Genomic DNA, 27,730 nt, shown 5'->3' with positions numbered 1-27,730 from the left:
AAGATAAATGGGAAACCAGAGCTATGTTCACCAAGGGTTTCGGGAATCGATAGATACTAGGTAATGCTAGAGATTCTTGAAATCAGTAGAACAACAGAATATCCCTGACGATTATACTATCTGACTTATCTCTCGACCTCACCAGACAATTTATTATCTAATTATATTGAACTTACATAACTTATCTATTTCCAATAGCATGTTATATCAGGTAGATTAATCCAGTTACGACATTAATCATTAAACAAAAGTTTGGTAGCTTTCGAGTCCCTGTTGATAATTCACGTTCTCTAGTCTATTTCTCCGTTAGAAGCAAATAAAACCTAAGGCATAACCTAATGTATGCAACAACTAGATTTTAGTTAAAACAATAGAATTTCAAGATGTTTTACTACTCTTTGAATCCGTTAAACATCTAGTATCATATCAAACCCTAATCCATGGATCCCATAACTCCGGCTAATAAAATTATCCGCTCATGATTTGATGAACGAAATAACAAGTTGAATTCATGATTATAATGATAAAATTATGAATGGATAGAAAACAACAAGTAGTTCCTCTAATTTAATCACAAGGTAGAAACCCCAAAAATAGTTGATACGAAAACACAAGAATATTTTATGAAAGAGAGAAAAAATATATCTCTCTCTTCTTAGAGTTGATGTCTGATAGATGAATTATTAATTAAAAACCCTAAACTATGCTATTTATACTAAAGCCTAATTAAGAAAATAAAATAACAAAATCACAGCTGGGATCGGATTTAGGTGACGGCATATTAGTGTTGATCGTCAGCCTTCTGACGGCGTCTCAGATATGTCATCAGAAGTCATGCCTTCTTAATCTATTCTTCCTCACTCTGATGATGTCCTTTGATGACTTACCAGAGGAGTGACGGCGTGTAACAAATATCGTCAGACCTTCAGCTTATTTCACCATGTTCTATCCTAATTGATGACATCTTCTGACGTCTTGCCACACTTGTGATGACATATTGAGAATGTCATCACCTTTATCTAGCAACTCTTCTTTACTGTTCTTCCTGACGCCTTTTTCTGGTATCTTACCACATCTCTTAAGGCTTGCAAGAAATGCCGTCAGACTCATATCAACTCACTTGTTCCAGATTTTACTTATTTTGTTCATCATTCCTATGTTTTCCTTCCATCCTTTCTACAACTACAATATCACAAGAAAACGATAAAAAATAACCAAAAGTTGCTTAAGACTTCACAATTACTTAGAGTTAAAAACCTCAAATGTGTTAGTATCTGCTCACACATCAGTTGTACTATTTTAATGTGGATCTTCCTTCTTACTTTCTTATTTCTTGTACTATCTCTCTTCCTAATGACATATCTCACTGTAATCACTCTTGCACTATAAATAAAACTGATTTGTTTTGGCATCAAAGATTAGGCCATCTTCCTTTTCAAAGAATGAAATACATTCCTTATTTTTCTGACAAACTCTCTAACTCTCAAGGTTTTCACTGTGATGTATGTCCCAAAGCTAGACAACATAGACTTCCCTTCCCTTTAAGCTCTACCCATTCTTTCTCTCTTTTTCAACTTGTTCATATTGATATATGGGGTCCTTACCACACTCTCATATATGATGGTTTTAGATATTTTTTAACTCTGGTTGATGATTTCACTAGAATAACCTGGACTCATTTATTATCTTCCAAGGGTAGTTTTACTTCTGTTATTAAATCATTTGTCCATATGGTCAAAGTTCATTTCAAAATCTCAGTCCAACAATTTAGATCTGACAATGCTTTTGATCTGGGAAAGTGTACAAACCTCTAATTATTCTTTTCTGAAAATAGTATCCTCCATCAGACTGCTATTTCTCACACCTCTCAACAAAATAGGGTTGTGGAAAGGAAACACAAATATCTCCTTGAAGTTTCCAGGGCTTTGCTTTTTCAGTCTCATCTTCTCCTAAATTTTAGGGTGATTGTGTTCTCACAGCTACTTACCTTATCAATAGGTTCCCCTCTACTATTCTTAACCATATCTCACCTTTTGAAAAGTTACAAGGGTTTTCTCTTTCCTATGAGCATTTAAGGAGTTTTGGTTTCTTATCCTATGCTGCTTCACCTAAGCCTGGTAGGGATAAGTTTTAACCAAGATCCATTCCAAGTGTTTTTCTAGGTTACCCTTGTGGTAAGAACGGTTACAAGTTGCTCAATCTTTCTTCGTTTTCCATTTTTTATTCTAGGGATGTTGTTTTTCATGAACTCATCTTTCCTTATCCCTCCACCTCTATATCACCTATATTTCCTTCCTTCTCACTTGTGTATGATGATCCTCTTTCTCATTTAGTCCATTCTTTCCCTATGGTCAATGATTTTTCTATAGGTGTACCTGAGACCACCTCTCCTCCTTCCCACATCTGGTTAATGATGCTTCTACAGGTGTACCTGAGACCACTCCATCCACCTTTATTCCTTCCCCAGTTCCTCTCAGAAGGAGTTCTAGACTTGTTCAACCTCCTTCTTACTTACATTATTACATTTTCTCTGCTGCTCATATTCCTCTTTAAGTTAACTCCAAGGTTTTTAGTGCTGATTTGCACTTGTATGAGCCTCAATTTTACTAGAAGGATATTTCTAATCCTTCTTGGCAAGAGGCCATGCAACATGAATTTAAAGCTCTTGAGTCAAACCATACCTGGGATATTGAGCCTCTTCTCCTTCATAAGAAGGCTATCCCTTGTAAGTGGATGTACAAAATTAAACAACGATCTAATGGTACTATTAAAAGATAAAGGCCAGATTAGTTATAAGAGGTGACACTCAGAAAGAAGGTATGGATTATCATGAAACCTTCTTTCCTATGGTCAAACTGACCACTGTGAAGTGTTTATTGTCTCTTGCTGCTAAGAATCATTGGACTATTTTTCAGTTAGATGTGAGCAATGCTTTTCTTCATGGTGATCTTCATAAGGATGTTTTCATGAAGAGCCCACCTGTCCTTCAGGTCCCTTCTACTTCTTCCACTCCTATGGTTTGCAAACTCAGGAAATCTCTTTATGGCCTCAAACAGGCTTCCAGGTAGTGGTTTTCAAAACTGTCTGATGCCTTGTTATCCAGAGGCTACATTGCCAGTAAAAATGACTAATTCTTATTCACCAAGTCTACTGGTTCATCTTTGGTGATTCTTATGGTTTATGTGGACGACATCTTACTTGCTGGCTCTGATTTATCTGAGATGTCTGCTCTTAAATCTTTTCTTGATCTTTCCTTCATGATTAAGGATTTGGGTTCTGTTCACTATTTTTGGGGATTAGAGGTTACTTCTCATCCTTCAGGATTTCTTATTAACCAATGTAAGTATACTACCGATTTGTTGAATGAATTCAACTATTCACACTACACTCCTGTATCCTCTCAACTGGATCCTACTTTAAAGTTGACCCCTGACATGGGTGCTCCTTTGCCTGATCCCACATCCTTCAGGCATCTTCCTGGTAAACTAAATTTTCTTCTGCACACCAGGCCTGATATCTCATTTGCTATTCAGCATCTGAGTCAATTTTTACATAATCCATGTGCACCTCACATGCTTGCTGGATTACATATTTTGAGGTACCTTATGAATGATCCTGATCAGGGTATCTTCATGCCATCTTCTCCTTCGGTTGAGATATATGCCTATGCTAATTCTGATTGGGCTGCTTGCCCTGTTTCTAGACATTCTGTTACTGGCTTTTATATATTCTTTGGGGATTGCCCTATTTCTTGGAAAAGTAAGAAACAACCTACCATTGCTCTTTCCTTAGCTGAAGTTGAATGTAGAGCTTTATGTAAGGTTATTGCTGAGGTTGTTTGGCTCACTCGTTTGTTCACTGACATGGATTTAGCTATTTCCTCTCCTATTCCTATATTTAGTGACAGCCAAGCTGCTCTTCATATTGCTCGTAACCCAGTATTTCATGAAAGAACAAAGCATATCGAGATTGACTGCCATTATGTATGGGATTGCCTCACTTCTGGTGCTGTTTCTCTTCATCATGTTTCATATGCTGCCTAAGTTGCTGATATTATGTCTAAATCTTTGCCTGGACCTTCTCATCTCTCATATTTGCACAAGATGGGTGTTTTAAATCCCTCCAGCTTACAACAAGCCCATCTTATTACACGACCCAGGCCCATGAAATGTTTATTCATTTTATTTCATTTTATCATTGTATATTGTATATACACGTGTATATGGAGGCTTCTAGACAAAGAAGATATTTTGTATATTCATCATCAATTGTAATTTTTTCTCTCTCTCTAACCCTTTTTCCTTCTAGGGTTTCATGTCTTTTTATGGCACCGATCTGAAAGTTGTGAACCCTAACAATAAACATAACATCCAGAAATGAAGTCTTATTTTTGCTTGAATTTTGAAGAAAGAGGAGCAGTACTAACATACAATCCTAGAGAAGAACTAAGACACGCACATACGTACTCATTTACACAACTGTATTAGAATAAATGGGAACAGAACAAAGGAGGGGATTCACATAAACACAATTGAATAAAGTAGAGGAAGAGAACAGAAGGTTAAACATTATTTCACTTGTTCAAATGCAACACAAACAATACTTCAAAATAAATGACAAAATCACGACAAAATGATGTTCATAACTTGCGAAAAACAGAACGCCATGTTAAATGAGATGAGCACCTATAGACTTGTATTCAAAGAACTGAAATACACGACTGAGAAAATAGCAACGCAAAACAAAGAAGAATTGATATGATCAACCCAGAATAGCTACACTTATTTATTTAAATACCAAAACCTGTCAAAATATATCAATGACTCTTGTCTACAAAAACAACAAGAAAAATGCAAAAATAAATTATTCACTAGAGGAGTAGAATGACGAGAAAACTTTTTCATGTTTTCACAAACTTATACTTTGATAATAAATCAAAACAGGAAATCAACCATACATATTTAATCAATATAGACTTCAAACAAAATCATATTCATGAAATTAATTTAGAGATAAAGACAACACCATCGCGGCCGACTTGAAGCCAAAAATACATCACATATTCACTTACTTGCTAATTTGTGTATTCATACATGAACTAAATTAACAAAAATCAAATTTTATTTTATTCGCAGAGGCAACGAAACGAAAACAACAACAACAACAACAAAATTTGAGAATAGAACAAAACACATACACATAAGCCAAATGAGATAAAAAAATAAGTTAAAAGAGATGAAAGATATAATTAAAAAGAGGCAGATTTGCACCTTTTTTGGGGTAGCAAACTAGGGGGGCTGCTTGTCGAAAATTTGAACTCGGACTTGCGCTTGAACTTGAAGAGAGGATAGAAAATAGCCGATGTAGTAGTATGAACTTTCCTATATTTAATGATAATTAGATAACTTCTTTTGAGTGATTCTTGATTCTTGCTTGATTTTTTTTTTCTCCTAAAAATTGGGATCCCAAATGCTCTTTTTATAGTTAAGTTTGAGGGGCTGCAACAGATGCCAAGTGAAGCCTCAAGAATACAAAATTTGAATTCATGAGCGTCTCAACTGCAGAAAATAAAGGCTAAAACTTACCCTTTTTTTCAAATTGATGTGAAGGGGAAATGATGGTTTGGAAGGCATAAGTTAGGACACATTGGATTATAAGGATTACAACCTCAAGTCTGATGGTTCTTCACTATGTTCCTCTTTTCAGAAGTGGTAAAGGAGATAGAGTGCTTTGGGGTATGATTTGAGCTAGAAAAGTAAATGGTGAAGGGATATAAAGCTTATGGAAAGGCTGTGGAATTGATCGATGTCGGTTGAAAGGTGAAGGAGAAGGTGAAAGACCATTGAAATTGCTATTATCCAATGGTCTGAGCGATTTGGTATTTGCAGAGAGGAGAAAAAGAAAAGTGTCATCATTCTGGTTAAGTTCTGTTAGGCCTCATTTGTTTGTACTTAATGGAGGTCTGAATCTGAATGGTTTAGACTTCAGACCATTAAGTGCATTTGTTTTTTATTAAGGTTTTAACTCTTAATAGGTCTGAATAGGTCTTAATTATTCAGATCTAGAACCAAGTCTTAATAGGTTTGAAGGAATATTCTGGTGTTGGATAATATTCACCACTCTATTTATAATCAATAGTCACCACCACTAACCACCTCTGCCACCGTCACCATTGTCAACCACCATCCATCACCACTAACCATCTCCACTATCACAACCACCATCAACAACAAATACTGCTATCAACCACAATTGTCAATCACTACTACACTTACTACCTCTTTTATTCTAATTATATTTACCGCTGCCACTGCCGTCAATAGCACTACAATCAACAACCACTACCGGCCAATCCCTACTACCAACCAACTCATCTATAACAACTAGCACCACCACTAACTTCCACTAATACATCACAATCTCTACACACTATTTGGCCGCCACCACCATTGTCACTAGTAATGCCACTTCTACCATCACTTTAACCAGTTTCTCTACTAACAACTATCTCCACCATCACAAAAAATAACATCTCCAACTAGCACCAACACATCGTCAATCATCATGCATTCATGTTTCAGACAACACAATCAACACCTTAAACTACTAATATCAAGCAACGTCACATCACTACAACCACCACCACCATCAATCGCCGCCATCATAACAGTCACTACAATACCAACTATCATAATTATAACCACCAACATTATTAATCACTAACATCAACCATTGTCACCGTAACCACCATTATAAATCATCTCCACTATCACTAACAAACATAAATATTTTTTCTCAATCAAATACTAATAATTTTGTTGTACTAAATTACATACATTTTTAATATATAATTAATTTTTTATTTGAATTATATTTTTTATTTTATTATGTATACAAATAATTTTTTTACACATTCAGATGTTGAAAAATAGTCTTAATCATTCAGTTTTCTGATCTAGAAAAAACGTCTTAATCATTCAAATATGCATTCAGATTCAGACGTTTGAATCATAACAAAAACAAATGGAGCCTTAGGGAAAATTGTGAGATTGATAGAGGAGAAAGATGAGGGTTTAATTGGGGCTTGGACTGAGTCAAGGTTTACTTGGGCTTATTATTATATGATATTTGGGGGGAGGCCTAAAATTGGATCAATGGGCTGCTATTTTGTTAAATTTTTGTTTAAGGGATAAATTTAAAAGAAATTAACCCAGGTGAGTAAATGAATAAATCCAATTCTCCCAAATTTATTTTTGTTAACTAATTCAACAATGCTTATCTTATTCTAATTAATTTTCTCAAAAGTGTACATATATATATATACACACACGTAAACACGCGTTCACGATTTCAAATATTTACATACATTATATTTAAAATATATTTTGCTAAAATTTAAAATTAAATAAATAAAAAATAAAAAATAAAAAATAAAATAGAGTTAATTTTGTAAAAATTGTAATAATATATAAAAAATTATGTTAATTTGCTAAGTAAATTTTCAAAAACTATGATAATATAGCAAAGATTATATCAATATGCTAACATATATTTATTCATTAATTTTATAAGAAGTAGAGGAATAATAATAAAAATATATTTATTTATTTTTTAATTAAATTTATGAGATGCGATATTTGTAAGAAAAACATCACTTTCAAACTACTAACGTTAAAATATATTTTAAAAAAATACTCAAATATCCTAAGAATCGAGAAATTAATTTTATGAAAAAGGAAGAGCGAAAATTGGGTGTCAACACAAATCAATGGAGGTTTTTGGGTATATCTTATTTATTATTCTTATGTGTATCTAGTTCTTCCTCTTGGGATTATGCTAGAATAGGGTGCAAATTGTGTATGGGTTGTGATTTGTTTGTACATATGATAGTTTATTGATGATGGGTTCTATTATTGCTTGACTAAATTGATTAGGATTTGTGGGTGAAAGCCCCAATTACCCAAATAGTTTTGTAGGTGAAAACCCCAAGCTCTTGAAAGCACAAACCATCCTTTAAAGAGGGGTTTGCTTGAACTTTAGAAACCCTCATCATCCTTGAAAGAGGGACGTGGGAACTAAGGCAATAGTAGACAATTATTAGGTTTAGTTTTCCAATTTTCACAATCTTAGACATAAGGGTAATTATGAAGCTGACCATACCTTTGATATTATCCTAGAAATAGAGGTGCCTAATAGAGATAGTGGGTGTCTTTAATTGACACACTAGTTAGGTACTTGAAAGGGTCAATGAGTGACATTTTTGAGACTATGTTGACAAACTAGTCTTAAGGACTTTCAACCTAGCCTACTACACTATCAACACTTAGAGTTTGCACCGAATCATTATGTTCCTATGCATAACTTGCCCCTAGAAAAGCATAATCTCAATATCCGTGCTTAATTGAGTATACTCTTATTATTCGTAGCCCCAAATTAGTCATTTAAAAGTACATAAATAACTATTAGTTTTGATACCCTCTCAACCCCCCTTCCTCAATTTTTACATATTTGTACTCAAGGTTTGAATTTAGCAAATTTCCTTTTTTTGAACTAATTCAATTTCCACTCACATTGTTCCTTGTGAATTCGACCCCAACTCAAAGTTGGGTAAAATATATTGACGAAGATTGTCTTGCGCTTAAATTGACGTGTAAGTTGAGAATTATCAAAATTAGCGCCGTCGTCTGGAAACAATTTGGCGTATTGAGTTAGTTTGAAATTTTAGCTTACTTGCTTAAATTCAAACCTGTAAATAATTGTTTGTAATTTTCTTTGTTTCTTGTGTTAGGTAGATTTTTGTTTTGGTTTACTTTTCTCTATGGCATGGTGGGATAAATATGATTTTAACTGTTGAAAATCCTATTTTGACGATCTATGTTCATATTGTGACGGATCCCACTTGTGGCAATAGTATAGATATGCTCACCGAATCGAGATGGAAACACCATCTCGATCCTATTAGGAGTATGATTGTTCTTCATGTGGTGGTCGAGATGGATATTAGAGTGATTGTTCAAATGCTCCGTCGCTCAATTATGCTAACCTAATTGATAGTTCTTCTTATGAGTTAGTCTCATAACAAAATCAAAGAAGAACAACATGCTGGGTACAATAGTTTTGAAGCAATGCATCAAACTATTTTGGATCGAGTAACTAAATAAGAGAGAATGTGCACAACAATGATCAATAAAATGAGATATTTGGAAGGGAGATTTACAAGATAGAGAAAATGGGCAAGGAAACTATTCTTGTAAATACCATCACCTTGACTACTTCTCAAGAGAAGGTTAATCAAGAAGAGAAATCAAGCTATATGGTCAATGATGAGATTGGTAGTGAAGAGTCCTCGGTGATTGCCTAACCAACCGAACCAATTATTGTTGAAGATGTCGAAGTCATGGAAATGGTTCTATAGTCAAAAGAAGAATCCAAGCAAATCTCTTATGAAGATTGTAGTTCATTTCAGAGCGAAGATCCGAATAATGATGCAACCCCAAAACTAAGGGATAAACCTTATTCAAACCATTTTTCAATATTATGCTTAGATGATGTGATGAAAGTCCATCTACCTAAGCGAATAAAGGATCGTGGGAAGAAGGAGCACCACCCCTACATTTTGGAGTTTGTTATTCCAAAGGAGCACATGGGAGCCCTACACTTGAAGGCCAAAGAGCTTAACTTCCGATGTAAAACTAGTGTCCTATTAATGTTCTCACCATTACCCAAAGAGATAAACAAAAAATTTAATGTGAAGTTGCGTAAGAGATTTAAGTCTTCAAAGTCGCGAGATAGAAGCTTTATCTTCATGCCCTCATCTTTATCATGTTTCTCCTTGGAATATTTGAATCTTCTGTCCCTATGCCACTCAACTCATAGTGAGTGAAAATTGGGACAGAGATTCAAATCTTTTAAGTGGAAATACAAATGATAGTAGAAGAGGTGTCTTGCCACCAAATATGGGAAACAACCCATCAAGCCATGAAAGTGGTACGTATCCTTTTTGTTCATGCATGGTAGAGTAGATTTTGTTTTTGTTCATGCATAATCCATGAAATTATGGTTCCATGGGGAGTGTTGACTTAAATTGAGAAAAGGGAAAGTAGGAAATTATTGTATTTTGGACTGAGCAAAAGAATACAGAGGACCTAAAAATTGTCCTCAGTTACTGCAATAGCGGCTTGTGTCACTATGATCACATGATTCAAGTATTCATGACCATGGTCAAATCAGTTTAAAAGACCATCCGATCACCCATTCCTCCCCAAGCTCTTTTTTATCAGTTTTCTCTCAAAATTGCACCTAAAAGTCAATTTTTTTGCATACTCGAGCTGATCATTGCATCCCTGTGCATCCTATGCTAAGGTATGTCTCCTAATTCCCTCGAACTGAGCATTTTAGTAGCCTAAAACTTGTGCCTTGTGAATAGGCCTAAGTTGGTTTTTTCAATGCTTAATATGTGTTGGAATGGGCTTATTGGTATGGTATCCTATTTTAGGTGGTGTTCACATCGACGGGGTAGTATTGAGTATCCAAATTTAGGCCTAAAACTAATAGAATTAATGTGTACACCATGTTTTGGATTTAATGCCCCAACAGATTTCATGTTGCTTTCCTTAAGTTTTGAGGGTATAATGTAGTATTCAAGGTTTAAGTTTCATATGCATAATGATATATTGGTCTGTTGGAACACAAATTGGGGTTGGAATCGAGCATTTTTTGCTGTAAAAAATCTTATCAAAATTGGTTTCAAGTACCACGATTGCGGTCATTAGGGCCGCGATTGCGGTAAAAAATTTTTACATGCTTAGTATTTATCCCAAAACCCCCTATGGAACCACCCAATGAGCATGTATGAATAAATGAACACAATTTAGTATGAAAATGCTAATGATGGTCATTATTGTGTTGATAACAGGTATTAGGCTGCAAAAATGAGTGACTTTAACCATACCAGATTCATAGCTGCAGAATGCCACAACCACTACTATAGTGACTTGCCAAGGACGAAGTTACTCCCAGAAAGGGGTATTTTCTTAGACAAAGTGAAGGAGAAATTCTTGGGATTCTATGCTATGCTTACTGCTACTGGGTAGATGCACTTCGCCTCAGACCCCTGCTTTTGCTAATGAGCAATGGGTGCATGAGTTATACACTAATCTTAGCGTAGTCTTTCTCACAAACCCAGTGGTGACAATTTGGGAAAAAGATGTGCACTTTGGAGTGGAGCAGATCAATGAAATATATAGGCTCCCAGATGCAGACATGGCTCAGTTCTAGGCAAAAGAGTTTAAGCCAGGGACCTGGTTGGCGAACATATTATGCCCTGGAAAAGAAGTTTCCTTGGATACCACCAAAAGATCCATCTCTATGAATGATTTCACAGCAGAGGCCAGGCTTTGGTTGACTATTATCTGCATCAAAGTATCCCCGTCCATACATATGATAGAAGTCACAGATTTACGAGCTAGGAAGGTGTCTTGTATCCTATCGCACATTACTCTGGATGTGGGCAAAATTGTTATCTCATAATGGAGGCACTTCAAGAATCAGGGGGGTACTCTTATTCTCTTTTCTTTCCTTATTACTAAGCTATGCAGGAGGGCAGAAGTAGAGGAATATGATGCAGATACCTGGGTGAACCTAGGCCCCTGGATTTTTCCACTTAAAATTTAGAGTTAGGGTGCACCTGGTTAGAGCAAGAAGAGAGAGGTAGACTCAGGCAAGTCAACCCAGGAAGACATAAACTCTTGTAAACCTTCCTCGGCAAACCCCTTTGTTGAGATCTCAGGTGACCTACAGGTTATTAAGGAGCTTGTGTCCAGATTACCTCAGGGACCTAGAGAGTCCAATGCTCGCCACTTATATGTATCTCGGTTGGATTATGAAGTATACCTGAAGGAGCAGAAGAAGTAGGGAGCCACAATTTCCAGATTAGAGAGAGCCTATTCAACTTTGGCAGAATAGCACAAGGACCTCAAGGAGTCACATGAAAAGATGGTAAAGAGAGAAAGAAGAGATATAAATTCTTTATTAAGACGTGAAAAGGTTTGAAGGGCATCTTCAAAGTACTCAAACCCAATGAGCGACTACCTTCGCTGAGGGTGGACAGAGATGACAAGGCCCCAGCCAACTAGTCTGCTGCGGATAATGATGAAGCTGATGTAGAGTCTAAGGAAGACAACATCCTATGAGGAAGATTCAGGGAGCATTCTTTACTCTTGCTTTATTTCTTATGTAGTGAGGACACTGCTTGATTTTCTGTAGGGGGTGCCAGTTCCTGGAGTTGTATTGTTTTGATATATTTTTTGGATATTTTTGATATTGTTTTGATGACATTATGGATAATTTTTATTTTGATTTTGGATTTCTACATTTGGGAACTTTGATGGTGCCCACATTTCATGGATTAGTCATTTTGTTTTTGCTTTTAGATTTTTTGTTTTACTTTAGTTTTATTTTGATCGTGGTAATGTCTGACGAGCTTTTCCCTATGATAGATTGATTGAAAACATTATTAAGGAAAAAACATCATGATTGGGTTTTGAGCCATGGACGTAGGGAAAGTCTGAGTACCCGTAGCATCAAGATCACAAATGTAAGGGAAGTCTGAGTACCTATGACATTGTGGATTTGGGATTGCACGCATGCCACTGGCGAATTCTGAGTAGCCATATGGTTGGTTTGCCCATATTAAGACAAAATGTGAGACAAAAACTTTGGTTGTTTCCATGGTTAGCAAATTGTGCATGGTACAAATGTAAAACAGACACCCCTCATCCCGTTCAAAATTTTTAAAAATCAAGGGCATAGATATGAGCAACCTTATAATAAAACTTTTTCTCTTTTTGTGACTCCAAAGTTTTTGGCTTGTAAATATTGATAGATACTCTATTTTTTTTCCTAACGTGAGGGGAAATTGAGCCTCCTTGGAAAGTTCACATGCTATGTGCAGTGAGTTTATTTGTCTAAATCTCATGTATAATAATGTCATCTAAAACTTGTCCCATTTGTCTCTCAAGGCTAAATTTTGATTGTATTTTGTTGGTGAGATGATCTTAGGCCATATTTGTGACATTGGAAGTCCACTTAGCCTAAAAATCATACCTATGTATAGATTTATCCCTAGTCACCCACTTTGAGCCTTTGGACCTTTCTTTCGCAAACACATTACAAGCCGTGAGCCTTTCAGCTTTTATCTTGCTTTTTAACCATACCTTCCTTGATACCAAATAGTCCAAATATAACTCAAAATATCCCAAAAAATGTCACAATACAGTCCACTAGAACTAGGCACTAAACAACAACAAGAAAGCAAAATTAACTTACGAGATAATGGATAAATAACTTGACATAAAGAAAACATGTAAGATAGAAACTAAAGAGTGTATTAAACTCAAAACCCCTACAAACATGTAAACTAACACCAAGTTCTTATGTTAACACAAGAGGGACTTTACCTCCTCTAAACACTAATGTATCAAGCTAACAATCCAACACGAGTGATTCCACATTCAAGTTGCAACCTAGTTTTGGTTTTGTGCCTTCACAGGGAGAGGACTTGTGTTTCTTTGTGTCTTATGACTTACAACATCATCAAAAAACTAACTAATGAAACCCTACAAGGTTCTATACATAGTGTATTACAAAATAAAGTGTAAAATAACCAAAAGGCCCCTCACAAGTGTATGGTGTACTATTTTGGTGCCCTTTTAAGCCCTCCTTTCACACTTCAACAATGTCTTAACTCGGGTGGACTCTTGACACACTCGTACACCTCTATCATCATGGCCATGCTTGTATCATCCTCCCCTTCTTGAAAAGGATTCGACCTCGAATCCAATCCTTATAAAATCAAAGAAGAGACAAACAAGCACACATCCTCATGGAATGAGGGTTAGGGTTAGCAAAATAAATACATCAACATGTCATGCCGAGGTAGGACAAACTTGAAGTATATCCAAGGGTTCTTTGTGTTGAACATGAAAAGCTTAGTACAAATGGCACAAAGGAAGTTACTAGGATAAAGACCAAGAAATAAAGAACATAGGCCGAGACTACTCCTACTATACTCTAAGATGGCACCAGGATCAAATGGTAGAAGTAACCAAGGACCTAGGTCTCGGCCACTCTCACTTTCCCCTAAGGTGTCGTCCTCAAAATTAGGCACACCCTTTAGATCACTAGTCGAAATATCATGAGCACAAAGGGGGTAGAGAAAGATGACACACAAGCCATCTTCAACTATGGTCTCCTTATGCATGTAATCACTAGTTTCAAGTCCATCAACACTAGTATGCTTAACACAAGAAACACATAAAGAAGAAGTAGATGGAATTTCTTAGCATACACCACATTCTTTTTCAAGAGAGTAATCCCCATATATATATAAATCACCTTGGGCAACAAAGGGATCACACATAAAAACATTATCACAAGAACATTCACATTTTGGGTTTCCTAAACATTCAAGCGATTCAAGGTCATCTTCACCCGATTGACTATTCCTTTCTAAGACTACATATTCCCTACCCTTAGGAGTACTCTCATCTTTCAAGAAGAGATTTCCATCTTAAGGAAAAATATTGTCACACCATAGTGGGTTAACATATAGGCTATATCCTTCAAGAGAGACATACCATCATTCACGCCACTAGGTTCATTAGGAGTGAATGTACCATCTTCAAACAAGATATTATGCCTAAATAAAGTAGAATCTACCCTAGGGTCAAATTTAGAATACACACATTTACTCTCTAAAGGAAAACCATCAAGTTCCAAAGAAGTTTCAAACACGTAATCATCCCAATGAGCAAGACAAATATTAGATTCCTTACTATAATACAAGCTCTCGGATTCACTCCCATTTTCAATTACATTATTTCTATGAGAAAAACTATCAATAAGGCATTCATCATACATCATGCTCAAAGAATCATTCCCTTCCATACTAGGCAAAACTGCAATTACATCCAGTTGGATACTACTGGCCACATCATAACATTCTAAGTTCATAGGAGTATAGGGGATAGCATTTTTACCTTGTAGCTCACATGAGCTCTAACCGTCATCTTGAAATGTGTCTGACCAGACCACGTGCTCCCTTTGGCCTACCATACGATCCAACCTTTGATTTACCATAGCCAAGTATCGGGAAATAGTGTCAAAGTGGGCCAAAATGGCATTTGTAACATTATTTCCCAAGGTTGGAGAGGTTGCAGCCGTGGGTTCCATTGAAATTATACTTACAAACAAAAAAAACTCACAAAACAAAAAAAACAATTAGTTCACAAACTTTTCACCACACTCTCTCTCACGTCTTGATCATCTCACACTTGGTTTCATAAGTTTTGCAAGTCAACTTATAGTTCGTGATGAGTCGAGGGGTGAGTCTACTCCTTTGTCAGAATGGACTCCTTGCTTGAATACTCAAGAAAGTAGTGTCCGAACTTGAACCAAGAAATACTAAGATTCAAAAACAATAAAAGAACAAAAAGTAATGCTAACACGAAGAAACATATTCAAAAACTAATTTATAACTTAATAGGTAGTTACTAGTTGCCAATTCGTATAATCAAAAACAAGAAACTAAGAATCAACAACAAGAAACTAAGAATCCAAGATTTTGAGCCCTAAGTTTTGGTGTTGTATGGAAATTGGTGATGTGGCGGTCTAGGATTCGTTGAGGTTTTTGAAAGGTTCTTATTTTTCCAACTTTGAAATTTTGGTTCAATTTTCAAATCTTGAAGAAGTTTATTTCATACTTGGGGAAGAAAACATCAAGATTGGAGCCCTTTTTCAAGTTCAAAAGGTTTGACTTGTCTTACAACTTTTGGGCAAGACACCTTTATGAAGGGTTGGTGGCCCTTTCCTCTTTTGGACACCTAGAAAAGTGTTATTTTCCTCTTTTGGTACCAATTTTTCTGTAGATCTTTTTGTCCCCCTTCCCTTTTGGTAGGTCTTTGGGATTTGTTTTCAAGACTAAAAAATACTTTACTTCTTTATACTTGTCTTTTGAATCAAACAACACTATTGAAGAGCCTTTTTGCAACTAGCCATGAAGAGGGTCTAGAACAACAAGAACTTTCAATAGAAGTTTGAAAACCTGGCCTCACGTTGAACCTCCAATAATCAACAACACCTTTTCAAGATTAATAACCCATAACAAAATAGAAAAAAAACAATTTCAAGCCATACCTTCAAGTTTCAGTCCATACAACAACACCAACATTGTTCAAATTCTTGAACCCGCCAACAACAATACCACACAAACGTTCAAGCTCACTTGGATCTAGATTCAAGGTGTTAGAGAAGAATAAAAATAACACAACAAACACTCAAAACAATAAAAAAACATCTATATATAGACACACAACATTCTTCCAAGACAACACAACAACAAGGACTCACTTCTCGTCCAAGAACACCAACACGTAGAACACTTTTTTTTTGAATTTTCTATCAAACGAGCCCAAGATTGGTCTTGTGAGAACAAAACTAGCCTTATATATGATACCAAATGATACCAAGTGGTCTAAAGATGGCTCAAAACAACCCAAAAAATGTCATAAAATAGTCCACTAGAACTAGGCACAAAATGGCAATAAGAAAGCAAAACTAACTTAAGAGATAATGGATAAATAGCTTGACATAAAGAGAACATGTAATATAGAAACTAAAGAGTATATTAAACTCAAAAAAACCAAAAAATATTTAAACTAACACCAAGTTCTTACGTTGACACAGGAGGGACTTTACCTCCTTTAAACACCAACGTATCAAGCCAACAATCCAACACGAGTGATTCTATACTCAAGTTGAAACCTAGTTTTAGTTTTGTGCCTCTAAAGGGAAAGGACTTGTGTTTATTTGTGTTTTATGACTTAAAACATCATAAAAAACTAACTAATGAAATCCTTCAAGGTTCTATATATAGTGTATTACAAAATAAAGTGTAAAATAACCCAAAGGCCCCTCAAAGAGTGGGCCGCCTATTAAGTGTATGGTGTGTTCTATTTTGGTGTCATTTTAAGCCCTCCTTTCACATTTCAACAATGTCTTAGCTCGGGTGGTCTCTTGACACACTCGTACACCTCTATTATCGTGGGTGTGCTTGAATCACTCCTTCAACTTCAAAATGTAACTTGAGGCTAAAAGCCAAAGTTGGGGGTGGTGAAGATTGAAAGTAACTTTAGGCCACGAAGTTCTTAGTAAGTGCCTACATGTTTAAGCATTGAAACAAACGAATAGAAGAAGAAAAAAATTCAACAAAGGGATAAAAGACATGAAAGCAAAAGAAATGGAAAGATAATGGGCGAAACAAGGGAATAAATGTAGGCACATTTGTAACCAAAAGAAGTGGAACATGGTCAACAAAGTGGATTAAATAGTGTGATATAGATGCTCAAGAAGGGTATAAACCATGTTGACCTTAAATGACAGCCTACCCTACCTTGAACCTATGTTACAAGCTCAAAAAGCTCTTTAATATCTCCAACAATTTACTTTCATTATAGTGGCGATTGAAAATAGGGACAAGCCTATAGCATAACACTTGTTAACATAGAGAGTTATTGTGAGGGAGAGAGTTTTGAATTTAAATTCCTTCTTGCATAATTGGTATCTTGGTGTGTGAAATTTTCCTTCTTGTGAGGAGGCATGTGAACAAGTTGAGGTAGGTGATTTTGTCATTTTCCAAGAGAAGAAGCAAAAAGAGTATAGTGTAGTTGAGGTCAAAAAGTGAGTGACTTATAGAGTATCGGTGATTGTTACATTGTTTTCCTTCGAAGTTTTTTGCATCCTTACTTATTGCACTTTATGTTGAAGGGTGTTGGGAAAATAACTTTGTCCATGTTTGAAGAGCTATTTGAGGTAGTAAATAAGCTTGATGTCATTGTGATCATTGAGTCATCTTATGGGGGCATAAATATGCATTGTCTCATGGTAAGAGGTAATGTTGCTTGAGGACAAGCAAGGCTTCAAGTTGGGGGTGTTGATGAGTGGTGAATTTACCACTCATTTGCACTCAACATTCATGCACATTACCATGTTTTGAATGAGTAAATGAGATATATTTGTGATTAAATACACTAATATCCACATTATGTAGGCATATATGTAACAGGATGATAATATGTGGTTGCGAGCTGAAAAAGATTAAAAGAGCACTCAAATTCCCCCTCACTTCAGCACATCCCTGGGAATTCAGGTTCCATTTCAAATTCCCCTATCAACATTACTTATCTTGGTCAAATTCCCCATATCAACAATACTTATCTTATTTAGATTTCCCCTATCAATAACACTTAATTTTATGGTTATAGAAACTAGGTTCGTACTGAGTTACTACCTATAGTGAGATCATTATTCCCCCTTTTGGCATCATAAAATAGTAAAGAAAGTAACCAAGTTAAGAGATTAGAACAAGCAGGTTAACTCATGGCTACTAGGGCAACACTAACATGAATGAACAATTAAAAAAAAGAAAAATGATAGACACAAATTAAAGTTCCATTTAACTTAAGAAGGATAACATAACAAGAGGGGGGTGGGGTGCTTAAGAGAGTGGAGGTTTAGGGGAAAGATATCTTTGAAGCAGTTCCATTCTTGCACTCTTTATTAGAGTGGGTGTTTAGTAACTATTTTGTGAGGCCTTTGATTTCATTATTCAGCTCTTTGACCTCCCTTATCAAAGCAGTAACATGTGCCTTCAATGTTTTATTTTTAGTCTTTAGTTCCTCTGAAACACCAGTTACTTCTGATGACAGTTGTTTGATTTCTCAACTTAAGGTGTGTAATCTCTAGTTCATTTGCAGCCATTGTCATCCTCATTTCATCCACCTCTATACTCAACTTTTTTAGGTAGCAATCAACTCTAAAACCCAAAACATGGTCCCCACCTTTCCATTAACACACTCATTTTCTATTAAAGTGTTCAGAGTGAACATTTACTTTCCAGTACTAGGAGTGCCCTTTTCACAACCAACCTTAAAGTGACTAAGCATTCTGTTTAGAAAATACCTATAGGGCATTCCATGCTTACTCTTTTTAATATATACAACCTTGTACATTGTACTTGTGTTCAATCATTAAGGCTGGATGACTCACAAATTCAAACTTGCTTAAATATTTCATCACAAAAAGATCAACTACAGAGGCTACAACCCTCTTTTCTGACCTAGGCAGTACTACCTTGTTCACAAACTCATTACACCAACTGAAACTGACCCTTTAGGAATTTCTTTCTAACACTTATTGTAGAAGTCCCACCCACCTTTGAAAGTATCCTTCAAAAATTTTACTGAAGGTTGTTGATTCTTTAAGATCTAATTCTAATAATTGGAATGTCTATAATCTTTCCAGGGTCTCCACATCCAATTTCACCTTTTTTTCCTTGCACTAAAGTAGACAAACTCAATCTATCTTCTGTAAATTTTACGGTGTAAAATAACTCCCTAACCTCCTTCTTAAATAAAGAGAGATAGATGGTTCCTCAAAGAGGTTCAACCAACCTGATGTCTTACATACTCTACCAATTTAACTATCCCAGGATATTCAAATATTCTAGAGTTATATATCCTTTCAGACAAGACTTTTTGAGATTTAGAATCTCATTTCTCTCTTCTCATGACAAAGCTTGTGCTTCTTTTTGTACCTTTGTCCTTTTTAAGCCACTTTCTGACTCTTTTTCTGACAGACACTCCTTCAAGTGACCAGGTCCCCCAGGCACTTTCCTTTTTACTGCAATGTGTTTCTTTGGAGTGATAGATTTTGACTTTGCTTAGGAAGACTCGATCCTCCTTTCTTCTTGAACTTTCTTCCTCATCTTTACCACTATAGTAGCAATATCAAAATCAATGTATTTATCTCTTTCTCACATATCAACTACCTCAATATGTTCTTCATCAACCATTATTTCCTTTTTCAACCTTCTCTTTGTTGTTGTTGTTTTACAAGTTTTCATGGCATCTTCAAATAATTTCTTCTCCACACTCCTAGTGGTATGTGTTTACCATATTAACTAGTTCATCAACTTTCTCTTTCCCTTTACTTCCTCTTTTTTTTTTCTGCATAGCCTATCTTAGGGATACTTCATTATTATCCTCCTCCTCATCCTCCATAAGAGGCTGCACAGTTGTATCAGCTTTCCTAAATATTGCAAGGGTTATGAAAAAAGTAAATAAATCTTCTTCTTCTTTTGCAACCATATTATCCTGAACATTTCGACCTTGAGACTCAGCCTCTGCTAAACTATCCTTTTGAATGGAATTAGTTCCTCCATATCTGTGTCATCACTTCCTTTAGGGTTCTTAATGTTTCTTAATTCATTAAAGATGACATGCATACTTTCCTATACACATAAGGTTCTTTTATTGTATACCCTATAGGATTTACTAGTTGATGAGTAGCCTACAAATACAACTTCATCACTTTTGTAATCATATTTTCCCAACTCATCTTTACCATTGTTCACAACAAAACTTTTGCAGCCAAAAGGCCTAAAGTAATCAAGTTAGGGCCTTTTGTTGAATAATAGTTCATAAGAAGTCTTGTTGATTATAGATCTGATATGATATCTGTTGGTAACAAAACATGCAATGTTCAGAACTTTAACCCAAAACTTTTTAGGTAGACCACTATTTATCAGCATGGTTCTAGCAATATCAATCAAAGTCCTATTCTTCCTTTCAACCACTCTCTTTTGTTGTTGAGTTCTTTGATATTAAAAGTTATGACTAATTCCATTTTCCATAAAAAATTCCTCAACTTTTACATTCTCAAATTCAGTTCTATGATCAGATCCGATTCCTGCTATTTTGATGTTTAGCTTCACTTGAATTTGTTTAGCAAAGATCACCAAGGCTTCATTAGTTTCATCCTTTGTTCTCAAGAACATAGTCCAAGTCAATTTAGAGTAGTCATCCATAATAAAAAAACATACTTCATTCCCTCTCTACTTTGAACCTTTACAGGTCCACATAAGTCCATGTGCAACATTTCTAATGGTCTACATATACTTACTTGCTTCTACTATTTGAAACAAGAATTGGTTTGTTTTTCTTTGACACAAAAATCACATATGCTGGAATATAAAAATTGGAGATTTGGAACTCCATGGACCAAGTCCTTTGAAACCAATTTATTAAGTAGAGAAGAGCGTACATAACCCAGTTTCCCAGTTTTTAAACTAGCTATATTACACCAATCAGATAAAAACGTCACTTTATTTCCTTTAGCCAAAATTTGGGACACACTTAGTAAGCTATACTTTAATCCACTCAATAGTACACATCCTAAAACATGATTTAAGGACTTCCCAATCTTCCCAACACCAAGGATATAACCTTTCTTTCCAATGCCAAAAGAGACACCTCCACCTTGAAGTGCCTTGAGTGAACGAAAATAGTTATTTCTTCTAGTCTTATGTTTAGAGAATCCACTATCCATAAACAAACTTTGACTGGTTTTACTTACTCCTACTTGCATTTAGAGATCATTTGTCAGGTTTGGGAATGAATTTGAGTTTGAGTTCCCAAAAGAGTGATAAAGGAGTAATCATAGCTTTCTTGGTCTAGCCAGGCAGTCTATCCTTCCTAAATTTTTTCAAGGGACCAGATCCTTGCCTATGTGACTGTATCTGCTGAACCTGCTTATTAGATTTCATCTTAGCTTTCAGCCTTGCTTGACAACCATCCTTTGTCACAACCCGACCCCGGACTTAGCCGTGATGGGTATCTTAATCCTATCATGGATCGGAGACTACCCCTTTAACCTAATCTCAATAGCACAATAATAACAATAAATATGAAGACAACCATGATAGTAATAAATGAAAATATATCAAAAAGTTGTAAGAATCCAAAAACCAACAATCCAACCCATACTTGTCCACGAAATCGTCTAAAACCAGAATGATATCAGAGTTGGGACCTGACTCCAACTACGACAAAAAAAATCCATAAGTACTGAGTCAATAATGAAAGAAATAATGAAATATTAAGGACTTACGAAGGATGGAGGTGTACCACTTCACAACAACTCAATAGACATTCTCAACCACCTAGCACTGCAAAGGAGAAATAGAAAAGTCTTCAGACCCTACATCATAAAAAGATATAGCATCCTAGGATGGTTAGTAGGATAAACAATGGCATTTAACTCAGGAAAGTGATAAATTAATGCCATGTGTGAAACCAGTCAAAACTATATACACACATTCATATATACATATATAAGATGTTGGGATAGGGTAGAGGTTCTAAACATGAGAGTTTTAAAACTATTAATCTGGACTGTGTAGCTCTCTCCATCCTAAAGGCACCCATGGGCTATATGGGTTCAACTCCCCCTTCTGACAAGGACCCAATGCGTGTTAGTTGCACGAATCATGGAAAGAGGGAAAACTAAAGCCACCATGGGCAATAGCCATCCCAAATATATATATCGACAACATCAAAGTCCATTATCTCCAACTCTATTTAATCCACCAATGTCTCCCTACAAAAGATAGACACCGTACAACCCCTATAGATCTTTATAGCAATAATATACTCAATCACCCACCGGAGTAGAAACAGAAAAAGGGTTGGAAATATTTTAAGACCAAAACCAAAATGCACAGCCATATAAAGGTCACATAATATATGGGAGAACCTACATCAAGCAAGCAATAAACATAACAACAAAAGAGTTGTAACATACTCATAATAACATCTAGAGATGCCTCAGATTCCTGGAGAGTAGCAAGTCCATTAAGATAATTTGAACCAGTGCCGATACAAGAAGTAGCGCCCTTTGGTGCAAGAGCTGAAGATGTGGCAACCAAAACTTTATTAGATCCAGTGGCAACCCTGGATGAAGGACAATTGCTGTATATGACCAAGATGGCCATAGTTATAACAACGATTTATCTCCTCCTCACAATAACCATGATGAAGCTGCCCACAAAATGATAAAGAGAATAAGGTGGAATTGATTGAGCTCTATTAGCCTGAGACTAGGCACCCTATGCTTTAGGACCACCGCTAGCCTGATAACGATTATTACCAGAAGGCTTAGGATAAGGAACATTGGAAGACGAATAAGAATTACCAAGTTCATTTTCTTGGTCCACTGTTTAAAATCTTTCTTACTATACTTCTGACCACCACCCTGCTCTGAATACCAAAACTTCTTGTTCTGCCTCTCTCCCTTTTTTTCTTACTTCTTCTTCTTATCTTTCACTTATTGTATATAAACCAAGAGTCAAGAGATATCCATATCATTGTTTAATATCACAACCTTACACTATAATACCAAGTCATGGGACAAACTAAAAGCAAACTTCCTCATCTTGGATCTCACATTAGCCTCTAACTTCAGAGCATAACATAAAAACTGCTAAAATTTTAGAGCATACTCCTTCACACTTATCTTTCCTTGCTTCTGATTCACAAACTCTTCAGCCTTATCTTTTGTCAACTTTTGAGGAAAGAAGTAATCAAGAAAATCCCCTGAGAAGTCACCCCACATAGCCTTCCCGGCATTATCACCCCTCATGGATTCCCACTCCCCATATAATTGATAAGCTATATCCGTTAATCGATACATAACAAACTCCACACCCTCTACATTAGTGGTATGCATTACCCTAAAAATCTTCTCCATCTCATCAATAAACCCCTACGGATCATCCTCAACCTTATATCCTATACAGGTTGGGGGGATTCAATCTCATAAACCAGCCAACCTGCATAACCTCATATAAATGAGTAACAAACCCAACACGGTCAGACTAACGAGACTACGATTCCACCAACTGAGTAAGCATATACATAGACTGACAAAACTCCGCATTAGAGATATCTCCCTAAGGCGGCTGATCATAAGTGTCACTAACACAGGACTCCCGAGTAGGACTAGTAAGGACCGTGGAACTCCACTTGGGCCGTACAATCAGGACCAAGGACCCTAGACCATATCTTTACTCCATGTATAGGGAGAATCCCCTCCATATTGTCCTAAGGTAAGATAGAGTTCCTAGTAGAGTTTCTGTGAACATCAAATCTTTAAGGAGGAATGATCTGAAATGCAAGGAATCCAGGAGTTAGAGAAGTTTCATAACACTAGACTCTATCCTAAAATAGAACACAAGAAAGGAAAACATTCCTAAATGCTTTGTAGCCTCATTCTTATAAGTGTGAGGCACTACATACCCATAAAAAGGACTCTACTCGACATGGATTTGTGGACACCTAACGACCCTAAACTATGCTATGATACCAAGGTCATCAATACCCAACCTTATGCTTAGCCGTACCGGGTATCTGAAGCCCACCATGGACCAAAGACTACCCCCTTAACCTAACCTCAGTATCACAATAATAACAATAAACAACCGAAGACAACTAAGTTAGTAATAAAGAAAAATATATCAAACAAAAGTTCTAAGAATCCAAAACCAACAATCCAACCTCACTTGTCCACGAAAGACTCTTAAACCAAAATAACATATGTATTAGGACATGTCCCCAACTATGAAATAAAGAAATCCATAAGTACTAAGTTAATAATGAAATGATAAGGCCTTTTAAAGGATGGAGGCTCACATCTTAACAACAACTCAATAGACTTGCTCAACCACCTAGTGCTACATAGAAGCAATAGTACACTCTTCAGACCTTACATCATGAAATGATATAGCATCCTAGGATGGTCAGTAGGATAAGCACTAGTATGTAACTCAGGAAAGTGATAAAATAATGCCATGTCTAAAATTAGTCAAAACCACATGCTCACATTCATATGTACATATATAAGATACTGAGATAGGGTAGGGGTCATGACTATGAGATTTTTTAAACCATTAACCTGGATTGTGTAGCTCACTCCTTCCTAAAGTCACCATGGGATATATGGGTTCAGATCCAAGGAAAACTGAGGCAAAACTAAAGCCACCATGGGCAATAGCCATCCCAAAAATATATATATAAAGTGTGTATCAAGCACACAGTTATCTAGACCTCAACACTAGCAAATGCAGTATCTAATGTTCGTCCCCTCGGGAATTACACCTTTATAGTGAGCTACACAACCCCCTTTAAGCCCAAATTAAAATCACTTTGCACATAATTCCAGCATTTAACCCAGGAGTCATTTATTAAGGAATTTACCACTTTGTATCGTCATACCTATATGCTTGCAAACTAAATTAAATATGCCAATCCAATCCACATTACCTCATTGATTCCCAAGTTCCATTAAATTCCAAACAATGGCCATCGAGGCCATCCAAATCCATTTTTATATCTATTTATCCATTAGTGCAATGCATTGGGTTTAAAAAAAGTTAAACCATACAATTATCCATAATAAAAATTAAGTCTACAAAGTGGGTTGGGGTTAATGCAATTTCAAGCCAAAATTTATCCAATTTGAAAAAACCTATGTCCCCTATTCTAACTATTTAAATAATGTACCAATTTAGTCCGAAAACATAAATTTAAAGCATGAATAATCAGTTAAAAATATAGGACATGTTATTTGGTCAGTAATAACCAAAAACCCTCAACCCAAATTCAAAACCCATAATATAAATCACATGGAAATCCATTCAATTAATGCCACAATGTAAAGATACGGAAGAGAAGCATGCTTGAAAAAAATAAGAAATTGAAGTCAATTTGTAGTTTAGAGCTCGGATGATGAATTCTCTGTGAAACCCTTGAATGTTTTTGGGTTTTGAGTTTAAGAGAAAAAGAGAGTTATTTGATATTTGAAAACGGGAGAAAAGAGGCTTATTTTATGTTTTAAAGGTCATACAAGGAGTAAACAGAGAAAAAGCCCGTCACCCCAAGTGAAAAAACCAAAACTACATGAAATTAAAACACCAGTGTGGCATGACATTATTATGGAAGTTAGAATTCATGCCACGCTGATATCACAGATGTTAACCTCTATGACAAAATCTTATTGTGGACCCTCACTGCCTCGGCGTCCCAAAATAACCCCGAACCCCTTCTAAAAATTCCAAAACTTTCTCGAATTATCCCTTTAACATCCTTAAACTTAATTTAAGTCAAAAATAGAAATACAGACGTGGATAGCTAAAAAATAAAATGATCAAAATTCTACGGGGCTTCATATCCTTTTTATGACCATCTCTTCCACAATGGGTACATAGAAGATTATTGGCCATAGGGACTCACTTTTCTTGATACTTGGGAAAAGGATTATAGTGTTGACTGCCATGACCTCTACTATTATTTATTCCTTAACTAGTCAGACTAGCAAAGATCTGTGAGAAGGTAGTCCATTTTAGAGACTTACTGAGATCTTCTTTTATATGGGCTAGGTTTTTTCTAATTTATAATTTTTCTCTAAAGCAGACACGAGAAACCTTGGAGATTTATTTAGCTTTTCCTCAAGTTCAAGTTGCAGAATACTAGCCTCTTTTATTCTTTTACAGTCAGATTTAACTAATTTTCTCAGTTTTTCCATCATCTCCTTATTTTAAAAATTTAATTTTGGAGAATATTCTCCTAGCTTAGATAACTAAATAGTTAGAGCTAACTCTTCATATTCTACATTGTCTACCTTTTCTTCAAGGATATCCTTCTCAACAGTAAGCTCACAAAGAGAGTTAATTAAGATATTTGAAAGTTTTCTTAGCTTCTTAGAATTGTAGTCATTTAGATTTTGCTTAAGGATAAAAAAGTTTCCTCATCTTATTCTTCGTCATCTTATATAGCCATAAGAGCAAAGAGAGTGTCACGACTTGAACCAATACCTGACTGTAATGGGTGTGCACCATGGACCATAGACCACCCCCTTTACCCATCCTAAAGAGCATAATAATAATAATAACAACAACAACAACAACAACAACAAAAACAAAATGCAAAAGCCAATTAAACCGTAATAAGAAGATGAATGAATAGCTCAATGACACTAAGAGTCAAAATAATAACCAACCAATAACCCACATCTGTCTACAATAGCCTCTAAAAGCAGAATACCAAATAGGTTGGGAAATGCCCTCGACCATGACAACAAGAATCCAAAAGTACTGAGTCAAAATAAAAGAATATGGAAATGATAGGGCCTTTTGAAAGATGAAGGCTCACCACTTCACAACTACTCAACGAACATGCTAATCCACCTAATGCTGTACCAGGGTAAAAGAAGTGTCTTCGGACCCTATATTATAAAATAATGTATCATCCTAAGACGGTTAGTGGGATAAGCACCGACGTGTAACTCAAGATAAGGATAAAATAATGATATGTCCAAAATCAAATTAAACCAGCTTCGCACATTGTATATACATATATAAGATGCCGGGATAGGGAACAAGGTTTAAGCATGAGATTCAAAAATCATTATACAAGACTATGTATCTCTATCCGTCCTAAGGGCACCCACAGGTTATATGGTTCAGTTCCCCCTGCTGAAAGGGCCCCAGTGCGTGTTAGCCGCACAGACCAAAGAAATCTGAGGAAGGTCCAAAGCCACCGAGGCTCCAACCATTCCAAATATATATGTATGAGTGTGTGTGTATGTGAACTATACACACGATCATACAGACCCATGCCAACAAATGTGGTTTTGCCGTAACAGTCCCCCCGGGACCTCCACCTTCCACGGTGAGCTACACAACCCCCTTTAAGCCCAAAATAAAACACTTAAACTCATTTTCATCCATTAAATTCCATACCAAAACCAATTAGCCAAATTGACTCCAAATTTTCCAATT

General features: G+C 35.9%; 1 protein-coding gene across 1 annotated transcript; it reads left to right on the top strand.

Moving 5' to 3' along the window:
* The first annotated feature begins 3,173 nt into the window (after positions 1–3,173).
* On the top strand, positions 3,174–4,043 carry LOC107852077 (uncharacterized mitochondrial protein AtMg00810-like). Its single transcript, XM_016697124.2, has one exon. It carries the CDS (start codon positions 3,174–3,176, stop codon positions 4,041–4,043), a length of 870 nt encoding a protein of 289 aa, XP_016552610.2.
* Positions 4,044–27,730: the final 23,687 nt, after the last annotated feature.

Source organism: Capsicum annuum, chromosome 5 (assembly GCF_002878395.1).
Source record: "Capsicum annuum cultivar UCD-10X-F1 chromosome 5, UCD10Xv1.1, whole genome shotgun sequence".
NCBI lineage: Eukaryota > Viridiplantae > Streptophyta > Magnoliopsida > Solanales > Solanaceae > Capsicum > Capsicum annuum.
The sequence above is the reverse complement of the archived record's forward strand: the minus strand, read 5'-3'. Positions and strand labels throughout refer to the sequence as shown.

What these genes read in the sequence shown, in the direction of transcription:
- LOC107852077 (XM_016697124.2), top strand. Translation starts at nt 3,174, where the DNA reads ATGGTTTATGTGGACGACATCTTACTTGCTGGCTCTGATTTATCTGAG.